At 31.8% G+C, this 13223-nt stretch overlaps 1 protein-coding gene across 2 annotated transcripts in view; it reads left to right on the plus strand.

The window, feature by feature from the left end:
• CENPE (centromere protein E) overlaps positions 1 to 13223 on the plus strand; it is an 89503-nt gene that overhangs the window by 26662 nt on the left and 49618 nt on the right. For both annotated transcript variants that reach the window (XM_031943836.1, XM_031943837.1), the window contains exons 16-23: positions 229 to 288; positions 2840 to 3007; positions 4961 to 5080; positions 6620 to 6754; positions 6844 to 7021; positions 7590 to 7744; positions 9048 to 9329; positions 12176 to 12382. In XM_031943836.1, coding sequence (XP_031799696.1) covers positions 229 to 288; positions 2840 to 3007; positions 4961 to 5080; positions 6620 to 6754; positions 6844 to 7021; positions 7590 to 7744; positions 9048 to 9329; positions 12176 to 12382 — 1305 coding nt within the window. The remainder of the gene's footprint in view (positions 1 to 228; positions 289 to 2839; positions 3008 to 4960; positions 5081 to 6619; positions 6755 to 6843; positions 7022 to 7589; positions 7745 to 9047; positions 9330 to 12175; positions 12383 to 13223) is intronic.

Raw genomic sequence — 13223 nt, forward strand, 5'->3', positions numbered from 1 at the left:
AGAGGAGGAAATTAGATTAAAAGGCTTGGCCATTGGAATTGTGAGTAATCATGAATAACAACATAATATAGTGAACATTATTTTCCTGATAAGTAAACTATTACCTTATTAAGTTCTCAGTTAAAAAAAAAAATATTAGATCCCTTTGAGTGTCTAAGGAAAACAGTGTCAATTTCATTTAATTGTATTAAGATATTTTATGGTACTTATCAAACAGTATTTTTCTAGATTCAAGAACAAGATTTATTGGATTCAGTTCAACTTTGTGAAACAATAATATCAGAAAAGGTAGGTTTAACAGTTTGCTTTGTAAAGTTTTATATTTTGTGTGAATTGTTTTTGAATTTTTAAGTACAACTTTACTCATTCCTCTGACAATGAGCTTCATTTAACATACCATATACATAAGAAAAGCTCTATCAGCTTCATTAACACTAAGAGCCTATTATGTTATTAGTATTAGTGCTCTAAATACAAAGATATATTAGATAACACATTCTGATTTCAAGAAACTTAGATGATTGTTAGAATTAATAGAATTTTGAATAAGCAAAAAATTTGGGATGAATAGAGATAAGTCTTAAGAAACAGTACAGATTTTCAGTAGAATAGGCAAAAGATGAAGTATTATGTTGATGTACCATTAATAGGAAGTAACTGAGGGGAAAAGTTGTGATCTCCTATATTTTATGTGATTCAAAATGCTTTAGAAATGTGTTATCCGAGTTAATATTCAGGTTTGACTGAAACATTTTGAGTGCATTGGACTACCAATATTCAAAGAATTTTATTATGATTCAGTTTATAGAATTATTATTAAACAAACTTTCATCTTTGAAACAATTCAGTTCCATAAACATTTAGTTCTTAATGATATTTTTGGGACAAAAAGCTTATAAGGTAATTTAGGAGATAGAACATCTATCTATGCAAAGTGCAAAGTACTACAAGGAAATTTGAGGAGAAGTAACAGAAGAAAAAACTTTGTGAAAGGGGTGATCTTTAAACTGAGCTTTAAAAAAAAAAAAGGAGGATTTCATCTGATGAAGATACCTTCTTTCATTCTCTTAAATACATAACCTGGACGTTATACTGGGTTCCTCATCTGCTTTATTTTACATATCTAAGCAGTTGCCAATCTTTTAATTTCTAACACTACAGCATCCCTTTCCACTGTCAACACAATAACCACCTTAAGTTTAGACCCTCATCATCTTTCACTTAAGTTATGTCAGCAATCTCCAGATTAGCCCCCCTGCTTCATGTATGTCCCTACTCATTCATCTACCTACTGCTGCCAACACTTTTTTTTTTATGCTTGATGTGACAAATAAAAACCCCAAAGACAGTTTCTGAGAAATTAATAATCAATGTTTTAATTAGACTAGCCAATAATTAATAAATTGGAGATTTCTCAGAATATTTAAGGCAAAAATATAGAGAAGCTGAAAGTTGTAAATACTTTCATAAAAGGAATGTTCTGAAAATGAAAACTAACCCTAATTGGTGGGACATTTAATGAAGAGGTGGGCTAAAAGTCTTCAGCTTCAGCCATCTCCAACAATCTAGTCAGGGGAATCCAAACTCCATCTCTCTCTAGATCATTCTGCTTGGTTTCTTTCATCATGATCTGAATCACCCTAAATTCTCATGGAGAGATACAAGGACAGGAGTTGTTCTCCTTGGGGCAAGAACCTGGCCATAGTGAATTCTATAAGTAAGAAGTAAGGTCTCCTAATTAGGTGGAGTCTGGCTCAAAACTGAGGGTTAGGGCAATCTCATCAATTAGTCATGTCTTTCAGAAACTTACAGGGACTTTACTGGACCTGTGCCCTAAATGAGAAAATAAAGGAAAAAAAACGTACATCCTAATTTAACAATTGTTGGTCAACGAAATTTCTCTCACTCCAGTTGCTAGTGCTCTTCTTTGCAAACTAACATGTATTTTATTACTTTGTATATATGTGTATGTTTATGTGTGTATTCATTAAGTTTATATTTATGCAGTATGCCTTTTGTATTAACTCTTTGTCTATCCATTTGAATGTAAGCTCATGTAAGTAGGGATTATTTTATTCTTTTTTAGACGTGTCCCCAGCACCTAGCACAGTACCTGTTTGTTGCTGTTGTTGTTCAGTCAATCAATCATTTTTGACTCTGTGACCCTATAGACCCTGCTATTAAGGGAGTTTTCTTGGCAAAGACACTGGAGTGATATACTATTTCTGACTCCAGTGGACTAAGGCAAACAGAGATTAAAATATCTTGCCCTGCCCAGGGTCATATAACTAATATCTGAGGCTAGATTTGAACTCGAGCCATCCAGACTCCATACTATCTTCTCACCTACCTAAATACTTCCCACACAATAGATTTCAAGTGTCTTGCTCAAGGTCACACAGCTAGTAAGTGTCTGAGGCTGAATTTAATTCAGGACTTGCTGACTCCTTAGAACAGGGGTTTAATATATAATTATTGACTTAGGGGTTTAATAGATAATTATAGAACATCTACATAATAAAACCACTAACATTTTTATCATAATGTTAATGTTAACCTAAAATTTTGATTTATGCTTCAGTAATTCATATTAGTGGTAGACAAAAAAACCCATTTAGAGGAATGGAAGAAATATGACAGAGCAAGAAAGGAAGTGATCCATAAAGCTAGGATTCGAGATGAAAAGCAAAATGTTAGAGTTGGAGATCTAGGTAGGAGATACAAATTAGCTTACAGTGAAACTATAGATCGTGGTAGAAGCAGGTGACAGTTATGCCTTTGTGAGATTGTCAACCCAACCCTCACTTTACAGTAAAAGTCTTAATTTTCCCCCCCATAGGAGACTGTGCAGAATGAGCTGAATTTACTGCGTGCTAACTTCGATAATCTGGTATTAGATTATGAACAACTACAAAGAAAAAAGACAGAAATGGAATTGAAATTAAATGAAAAGCTTGAGTTAGATGAATTTGTGACTCTAGAAATGCAAACTATAAAGGAACAGGAGGTAAGAAATAACAAAATATTAAATATAATGAAACATGGAGATATCTATCATTCATTGTTCTTAAAGGGAATTGAGGCACTAGTGATCTTTCTGCATATAAGGATACTATTTAAAGAATCCAGGGAAAAACAAAATTTCATATTGGTTCTTAATGTAGTAGTTCACTTTTGAGTTTTAATGTATTTTGCCAAATAACTCAAAAAGAAAACTTTTCCCATCAATATTTTAACTTGCCAAGATTTTGCTTGGAGCCTACTTGAAGTAAATTGCCCCTCTGAGTTAAATCCAACTAAAAATATCTGAATAACAGTTGTTCATATGAATAGAAACTAGTAACAAATATATTCTTTAAAAAATACATTAATTGGTATTGATATCTTCAAACTAATTTTCTTGTCTTTACAAAAACTGTTGTAATGATTTGTTGCTAATGAGCATTTAATAAGAGAAAAAGTCCTCAAACTCTTTGATATGTCCTTTATATAGCAATATTTTTAGTGCATAAAAATTGCCCAGATTGGAATATAAACTTGAAATGATAAAATATTTGAGTTTGTTATATTTTGAATATGATAAAAAAATTTTTACATCTGTGATGTATGTAGAAAGAGAAATAATGACCATTACGTTAAATAATGACATCTTTGCTGTGCATTTCATACGACAAAAACAAGCCAACATATATTCTTCCAGAATCTCTGAGGTACCATGTTATTAATTCAGGAATTTTGGGAAATGAAAAGTCAAAATACTATAGATGAATATAGAACTCAGACTTACAGTATGAGTGGCTTTTCTATTTGCTGAATTCTTCTGCTACTGTAAATGTGTGGCATCAAGTGCAAAGAGCCAAGAGGCTAGACAACCTTTACCTGTTGTTTTCCCCATTCTCCCCCCACCCCTCCAAACAAAAAAAACAAACAAGTTTTTTACAAAAGGTTTTTTTTTTTTTTTTTTTTTTTTTTTTTAATATATAAAACTTGACTTAAGAGTCAGATACATCAGTTCAAGTCCAATCTCAAACACATACAAGTAGTTTGTTTTCGGGCAAGTCCTCCAAGTACCCCAAGCAACTTTCTATAGATTAAGAATAGTGGACCATAAATTACATGATTTGTTGATCTACATTTGTGAATGGAACTTGTATACCAAGAGTTCTCTATACTGTTAAAAGCATAGATTTGGACTAAATTACTCTCTTACAAAATAACATGTATCATAAGTTTATCCAAAGAAAAGATGTTGAAATTGAAGTTAAAATCCTAGTTAACTATCATTTTTCCACTCTCCAGACAGAGTTATACTAATTTGCTACATACTATCAATATTGTGGCTTTATTAGGGGCATATCTTGCTGACTTGGGGTTTCCCCCTATAATTCAGACCTATTTAAAGACAAAACTAGGTGAAATCATTATTGTACTTTTAGCTTTTATATCCTATAATTCTTAATTAATGATGACTATTGTTTAATATTCCATAGTCTCATTGTTTCATTTTTGCTTATTCAATTGCTGTACAGATACAATTAAATAATGACATTTCCCCGCTATAGTTAGATAGTTTGTTTGTTTTTTTTTGTTTTTTTTTTTTTGTTTTTTTTTTTTTTTTGCATTGGTTTGCCATTTCCTTCTCCAACTCATTTTCCAGATGAAGAAACTAAGAGTAACAGGGCTAAGTGGCTTGCCCAGGGTCACATAGCCAGTAAGTATCTGAAGCCAGATTTGAACTCACAGAGATGATTCTTCCTGACTACAGGCCTGGAACTCTTAACTGATACATAACTGCCTGAGACAGAGACAGAATAGAGGAAGAGAAGAGAGGGAAGAAAGCTTCTTAATCTAAGCTAATACTTAAAGTATTTACTAATATTGTGTTTGCTTTAGTTTACTTGTTTGTATATTATGTGCTTAAATTATTTTTTTAAATTTTATTTTCTTGTGATTCTTTCAGAATGAATTAAATTTAAAATCACAGCTGCTCAAAGAAAAGGAAGAACAAATCAAGGAGCTACAGAAACTTTTAGAATTACAAAGGATAGAAAATATGAAAATGGACTTCTCTAGTTCAGTGGTAAAAAAAGAAAAATTAACGTATGATTGTATAGCAATAGATGTACATGATTTATCAATGAAATATAATTTCTAGGATTAGAATTTTTTTTCCTTTTTTTAAAAAAGGATTAGGATTTACTAATGCTTTACTTATTTACTAATGTTACTTTTCAGGATTAGTTTGAAAGTCAGTTTTTTACTTTGTCACTAATATATATGTAAATTTCACTTCTTTTTGAAATCAGAAAAATCTAATTTCTTTTTTGAGGCTGTGAGTGTGGAATAGGTCATATTTAATTCCCTTTACCATGCCTTATTAGACTTTTTCCACACAGGATTTTTTTAACATGACCCAGGGTACATAGATATATAAAATACATCTACAAATCAAACATTTACTGATAATAAATCATAATTTTGCAACACCCCCCTATTCATTTATAAGATACCATATGAGCTTACAAAACACAGTTTAAGAAACTGGACTCTAGATGAACAAAAGGTTAAGAATTTCCGGGGAAATAATGAAAAAATGGGAAGAAAGAGGATGTAAATAGTACTATTTCTCAATATATGCTACAAACAATATAATCTTCAAAATTATTTAGAACTAGTTTAAAAAAAATACGAGAAGTTAAATCAGAACAGATTACAGGTATACAATATATAGAAGAATTCTAACATAGCATAGGGTTTTGTAAACCTCCAAATCCCAGCTATGGGGTGAGGACATTGATCTGAGAGGTAAACTATCCTGTTCTTTGTTTACAATATCATTCTTTATGTCTAGATCATGAACCTATTTCGACCTTATCTTGGTATATGGTGTTAGGTGTGGGTCAATGCCTAGTTTCTGCCATATTCGTTTTTAATTTTCCCAGCAATTTCTGTCAAACACTAGATTGCTATAGTCATTGACCATTCTGTCCTATGAACCTAACCTATTCTACTGATCAACTACTCTGTTGTAATGTCCGGGCCAGCTTTCTAGAGGATTTCTGGACAGGCCTTGGTCTTTAGTTGAAGAAGGGATGAAGACAGGAGAGTCATCAGGAGGCTGGCCAAAGATAGAATGTCTCTCTTCCAGCCCTTAGCCCTTATATACTTTATTGTAATTACATTGTTATAGCATACTGATTATGTGTGAACTTAGAGAAGTTCACATTTCTCTAATGAAGAAGAATTACCTGACTTCTTAGGAAGGGAGGTGAAAATGCCAAAAAAAGGAGGTGATCATGAAAATTATCTCCTCTATATCTATTAAATTATCTCATCTATATCACTGAGTTAACACCTTGTTTCAAGCATATTTCTCCAGAGTTCAGATCCTCTACAAGGGAGCACTATAAAAATATTATTATGTTATATAATATAAATTATAATATAATATAATTATATGATATAAATAATACAAAATATTATTAGCACTATAAAATATTATCATTATTATTATTAAATGAGATAATGTCCATAAAACCCTTCAAAACTTTAAATTACCAAATAAATGCAATCTATTATTTTGTCAGTATATGTGCATACTTAATATCTCTTCTTCCAGGAAAATGGGGAGAAATTATATGAAGAACTAAAGCATTTAAAGCAGTCTCTTTGTGATACTGAAACTATAGCCTTAGATGCCAAGAAGGAAAACGCATTTCTTAAAAGTGAGAATCAGGAGCTGAAAGAAAATATGGTAATTGATTTTTTTTTCCATTGGCAATTACAGCATCATGGTTTAATGATCATTAATATTGTTATGACCATTGATGTTCTGTTTAATAGGAGGAACTTTTAAATAGGTGCTCACAATTAGAAAAGGAAAACCATCTGTATCAAAGTCAGTTGAAAGAAAGAAGAAATATTTCTGAAAGAAGACAGGCTGATCTAGAGAGAGAATTACAGTCTGCTTTTAATGAAATCACAAAACTGACTTCCATTATTGATGGCAAATATCCAAAAGGTATTTTTAAACTAATCATTATATTTTATGCTTTTCTTTATAAAAGGGAAATTTGTAAACAAGTATATGTTGTGTTCAACTGCTATATTAGTGATTTTTTTTTTAACTGAAAAAATATTCCACCCCATTTTTAGACTTTCATGGTATTTTAATGAAACAATTATATGACTTAACATTATGAGGTATTATGGCTTAGAGTGAGGATTATATAATGATAATATAATAATAATATAATAAATGACAATAAAATTAATGATAGTATGTAATGATCAGACAATCTAGAAAATATTGATTTCATAATTGTTGAAAAACTAAATTGTAAATAAACAACCCATGTTGAACTTTTCCTTAAAAAAATCTGATATATGGATATTATATTTCTTCTCAATGGAAAAGGGAATGGAATACAGAAAGGGAAAGATTTTGAAACAAAAAATGAAAATGAAAAATAAATATGATATTAATATGGTTGTGATGGGAAAAAATCTTTTAAATATTTTTATTTCCAAAACTCATTCCATCAAAAAAAAGTTTACTTTTAATATTTAATTCAGCAAAACCTTTTTAGATTTGCTTCTTGCAGTGGAATTGGAAAGAAAGGTTAAAGATCTCCAAAAAGACTTGGATAAAGAGATTGAAGAAAATGAAGCTTTGCGAAAAGAAATTAATGTACTGTCTGAATTGAAGTCTTTACCTACTGAACTAGAAATTCTGAGAAAAGAGGTAAACATTTCAAAAAAGGGATAATTTTTCTAAAGATTTATTTGAAGTCCTTTAACATTAGTGCTTTGACTATCAAATGAAAGCATTTGATATAATGGCTTATTATAGTAATAAGCAGGTATTAGTGAATCTAGAAATGAATGTTGCCTACACAAATGTCCATAATTTATCCTCTGGTTTTTATATATGTAGGACTGATATTGTCAGCTGATGTAGAGAAATGTTTTACTAGTACATTTAACAGATTCCTACTGAATATTATTTTCTGCATAGTTTTCAATTTTTTGTATTTAGGCTTTGTTTTAACTTTTAATTCTTCAGCTAATGGAGTTAAGGGGAGGTAAAAGGGAAATATTCCATGTAAAGTGCTATATTCTAAAATATATCTTGCTAACAGTAAACAATTCGCCAGGCTTGTAACAAAGAAACACAATTTGGGTAATGGGACTTTTTTGTTTTAATTTTTACTGGGTCCCAACATACACTGAACACTGGTGAGTTATGTGTATCTAATTTTTCTGAAATGGGTATAGTGTAATTTAATAATCCTTAATCTTATTTTAATAAGAGACTTGAAAGATCCAAAGAGATAGATTTGATAATGGCTGAAAAGGATAAACTTCTAGCTGAAGTAGTTGATAAGGACAATATACTTCAAGAACTAGTTGGTGAAATTGAGAAAACCAAAGAAGAGCTAATAGCTGTCCAATCAAATCATAAAATTACCACTCTGAAATATCAATATTTCAAACAATACCATGGAGAGTTGGAACAAATTTATTTTATTATTATGCTTGAGGAAATTGAGAAAATAAAAAAATAAAATAAACATCAAATTTTAACTATCAGAAGAAGCTCATGAAGTTGTTTTAGATTTTGATGATTTGGTTAGTGAACGAAGCATTGAGGTGAGTGGATTCTCTTCTTTTGTAAGGAATTTTGTTGCTTCCTGGTTAGGACATATGATGACCTTAGATTCTCAAAGACCATGAAAGTACTGCACAAACAATCAAGTCAACGAGATTGAAAAGGCTTCAACTATATCTCAGTAATAGAAGTATTGTTGAATAACCTAGATACATTTAAAGGCTCAACTTTAGACTAAGCCCAGAGGAATAACATTTTTTGACTCTGGTGCAACTCTTAAAGGTTATTTAAGCTGTGGAAAGATTTGTAGTCTTTGTTGATGGAGGCAGAACCTCCAGAATCAGGGATGTTAGGAGAATAAATGAATTTGAATTCATGTTGTATACTTCTACTATTTTATTGATCTCCTTCATGCTTTTTAATTCCTTTTGTAAAGCTTTCTGAAAAAACCCAACACAAAACCCTTGAACCAGAAAAACTTCTTGAAGTGAGAGAAGAACTTTGTAAGGCTCCGCAGAAATTGGAAAAGCAACTAAACAGTGGAATTTCTGGGCTGAGGACTGTAGAGATGGAGAAACAGTTACTTACTGAGGAACTTCATGAGAATCTTGAAGGAAGACCTGATACATATGAAAAAGGTGATCTAAAACAACCTCAAGAGATCTTGCAGAGCGAGAGAGACCAGTTCAGGAATGATTCTCAGGATGCCACAGACATGGTAAGAGGAAGGATTTGTTTTGCACTAAGAAATGAAATATTGGGATCTCCATTCTGTCCCAAATGGAAGCAGGTACATAAGACATAAAATTGTTTTACATTTTTCTTGTAGAAATTGTTTTTGTAATCTTTTGATAAATAACACAGGTACCCAGTAGGGACTTAGTAAAGCTTTTAAATCTCTGAAATGTTGGGAAATTATGAATACCTCCAGCATTTCCTCAAAAGAGCATGATGTTCAGGGAACCCAAAAAGAAATACTTCATGAAATTCAGGGAAAAGTTGAACACATTATTCTTGTGCATTTTTTGTCCATTTAGATAGAGAATCCTCATTTAAATTCATTAGATCAGAATTTGTTACAGGTGTTTGCTTTATTAAGTTCCTTCCTTGTGCCAAACATGGTGGTAGGTTCTGATGATATAGAGATTAAAAAAACAGAACAGTCCCTGTCCTTAAAGTCCCTGTCCATTTAACTATACTTCTATACTATGGGTCTGATGATACAGAGATTAAAAAAACAAAACAGTCCCTGCCCTTAAAGTCCCTGTCCATTTGACTATACTTCTATACTATGGGTCTGATGATACAGAGATTAAAAAAACAAAACAGTCCCTGCCCTTAAAGTCCCTGTCCATTTAACTATACTTCTATACTATGGGGTAATATCATCTTTACTTAGTCAAAATTCTTTGGGTTTTGTTTTTTTTATTTATTTTATTTTAAAAATGTGTCTTTCTGTTCTTTATAAATGACTCAGTGATTGCCCCTCATTCCTAGAATGTATTCCTTTCCTCTTAACCTCTGAAGAGGAAAATTTGGGGCCTTTAGAAAGTTTTCTTCAAAACTCAGCTCATATTTATACATTTATATGCTATCTTTTCCAGCACAGATTATAAACTCCTTAAGATAAGTATTTATTTGATATTGATAAATATTTTTAAGATCAAATTTTTCCATTGATAATGTGGATTCATCCTTTGTGAATGGTTTTGCTTATAGTAAAAATAAATGAAGCGAAATTGCATTCATTTATATAGTAGTCTGTCACTACTTGTGGCTATCAGAGAAATAAGTTCATTGATTATATCTGCTGAATATTGTTATAAGTTTACATCTGGCCAGTATAGAGTTAATATGCTTCATTTTTTTAGTATTTGACTATACAGCCAGTCACTGAGTTTACCTGGAGTTATTATGTCAATTCTTAATTTAGCCTTGGATGATAAGGACTTAGGAAACATTTTTTCTGACCAGAGCTTGCTTATGGACATTTTATAGCTGTGTCTTACTCCAGAATCGATATAACTCTAGAAAATTATGTGAACCAAAGGATTTATCACATCATATTTTTTCATTGTAATCAACTACTCTTAGCATGTAACAAATATTAAGGATAATTCTGCCTTTGTATAATATATGTGTGTATGTGAATTTGGTTTTCCCCTGTACCATCTCTTAGAGAAAGGAAGAGATTAAAATTAGTCAAATTTGTGTAAATCTCTCCTCTCCTCTTCATTTCCTACATTTCTCTTGCATGAAAATCACCATCGGTAATATGCTTTAGCCTACTTAGACCAGCCATCCATTGTTTCAGTCACCTGCAATGTTGAATATTCCATAAATGTTGATCCTAGGATTTGCATTCCCAGAAGAAAAATGGCATTTCCTTTCTTTTTTTTTTTTTTTAATAGCCTTTTATTTACAAGTTATATGTATGGGTAACTTTATAGCATTGACAATTGCCAAACCTCTTGTTCCAATTTTTCCCTCCTTCCCCCTACCCTCTCCCCCAGATGGCAGGATGGCCAGTAGATGTTAAATATATTAAAGTATAAATTAGATACACAATAAGTATACATGACCAAACCGTTTAAAAATGGCATTTCTAAAATGGAATCTTTTTTTATCAGGTATCTTATGATCATTGAAAATGCTATTCAGTTCCTCCAATGGAATTCAATCATTCTTACCCTTCTATTTAATACTGATCTGGAGTATCTGATTCTTCCACAATCCCTAGCTTAGATAGTTCTCATAAAAAGCACAAACAAAAGAAATCATTAAGTTAAATTCCCTTTCCTGGGAGATTTCATTTAAATGCTTAAACTATTTCTCTAAATATTTAGCAGAATTTGTAAGTTGGAAGCAGAATTTTTGAATAAGATTGGCCCTGTATTGGTTTTGCATTCTGTCCATAAAATATATGCTGATAAGCCTACAGAGAGATATAAAAACTAAGTCTTAATGGTATTATTGGTACTAATGGCTCCTATATTAAAATATTTAAGAAGTCTTTTTGAGTTAGGGAGTTCAAAGAATGTTTTATTTGCTGTGACTTAGCTGGTAAGGGGCAAGAAGACACCTGCAAAAAACCTCAAAAGTGTCTTTATTAGAAGCATCTAAGGTCAAAAATTTTAAATTAATTGTATAGTTGGAAAGTAAATAACAGAAAACATGAACTGTGCACTAAAACAGATTGTGACCAGTATGGCTTACTAGAGAGTACATTGTACTTAAAACTAAAAAAAAACTACTAAAGCTTCTCATTTGACACTGGAACCTTGTGCAATAACATCAAAATTTTCGATTTTAGGAGTACCATCTTTGTTACCACCTTATTGTAAGGAATTTGTTCTATAAAACATCAAGGGTATATCTATATATGTGAATAGCTCTGTGTGCCCTTGTATGTGTGGATGTGTATTCAATAATGTGAATCATTTTATATTTGTTTCTTATCAGCAGCATGCTAAATGTTACTTATAGATGAACAAACACCTTCATAATTTATTATTTTAAAAAATAGCACTTTATCATGCTAAAAATCCCTTAATGTCTTCATAGGCCATCAAGCTAAGTGAAGGACAAAATTTGGACACTCCAAGAAATCTTCTTTCTCTAACAGACTATGAAAAAGACAATGAATTACTTCAACAACAAAGACAGATTTCCTCCTTACTACAGGAAAAAAATCAACTACAACAAATGTTGGAGTATGTTACAAATGAAAAAAATCAATTGAAAACTGATCTAGAGGAAAATATTGAAATGGTAATGTTTATTTAGCGCAAAGTATGTGCTTTTCAATATCTCAAAATATGTTGTTCCTGTTTATTTTTCTTCTGAAGTATATAACAATGCATTTTGGGACAGTAGTATTTTGAACTGAGTAGAAGAAATTTATTATGAACAGTGGTTAATTGGAGACTGAGCTTTTTTTGACTCATAGGAAGTAAAGTTCCCACTTTGGAGGGAGTTTGTTGTTGTTCAGTTGTGACCCCATACAACAGCATGCCAGTAGTGTTCATGAAGTTGCCTTGACAAAGAAACAGGACAGAGTTAGCATTTTCTTCTCCAGTGATCCTTTTGTCAGGAAACAGAGTAAGTGACTCATCCAGGTCACATAGCTAGGAAGTGTCTGAGACTGCATTTGAACTCGAGTCTCCCTGACTCCAGGCCCACTTCTCAATCCACTGAGCCACCAGCTGCCTCATGGAGATGTGTTGGTTATACAATATGCAGGACAAAGGCTGGCTCTCAAGGATGAACTTTCATTTTATCTGTGCCAATAACCTGTCACATAACCTGGGCCAGCATTTCAATTCAATTCAGTTTAGTCAGTATCTGTTATTGCCTGTTATTAAAAAGTCACTGTGCTGAGGTGCTGAAGTTTTATAAAGAAAAAAGAAGAGGTCCCTTTCCCTTCTTTAGTATCTCCTTGGGGTATAAGCCCAGTAGTAGCACTGCTGGGTCAAAGGGTATGCACAGTTTGATAACTTTAGAGAGTTCAAGATGCTTCTCTAATTTGACAAGCAAGTTTGATAAATTTTGAAGTGCAGACTGAGCTCGTTCAGAAAAGAAGCCAGAAGGGCTTGAAGAATGCGCCTTTATT

The sequence above is a fragment of the Sarcophilus harrisii genome, chromosome 6 (assembly GCF_902635505.1).
Source record: "Sarcophilus harrisii chromosome 6, mSarHar1.11, whole genome shotgun sequence".
Lineage (NCBI taxonomy): Eukaryota > Metazoa > Chordata > Mammalia > Dasyuromorphia > Dasyuridae > Sarcophilus > Sarcophilus harrisii.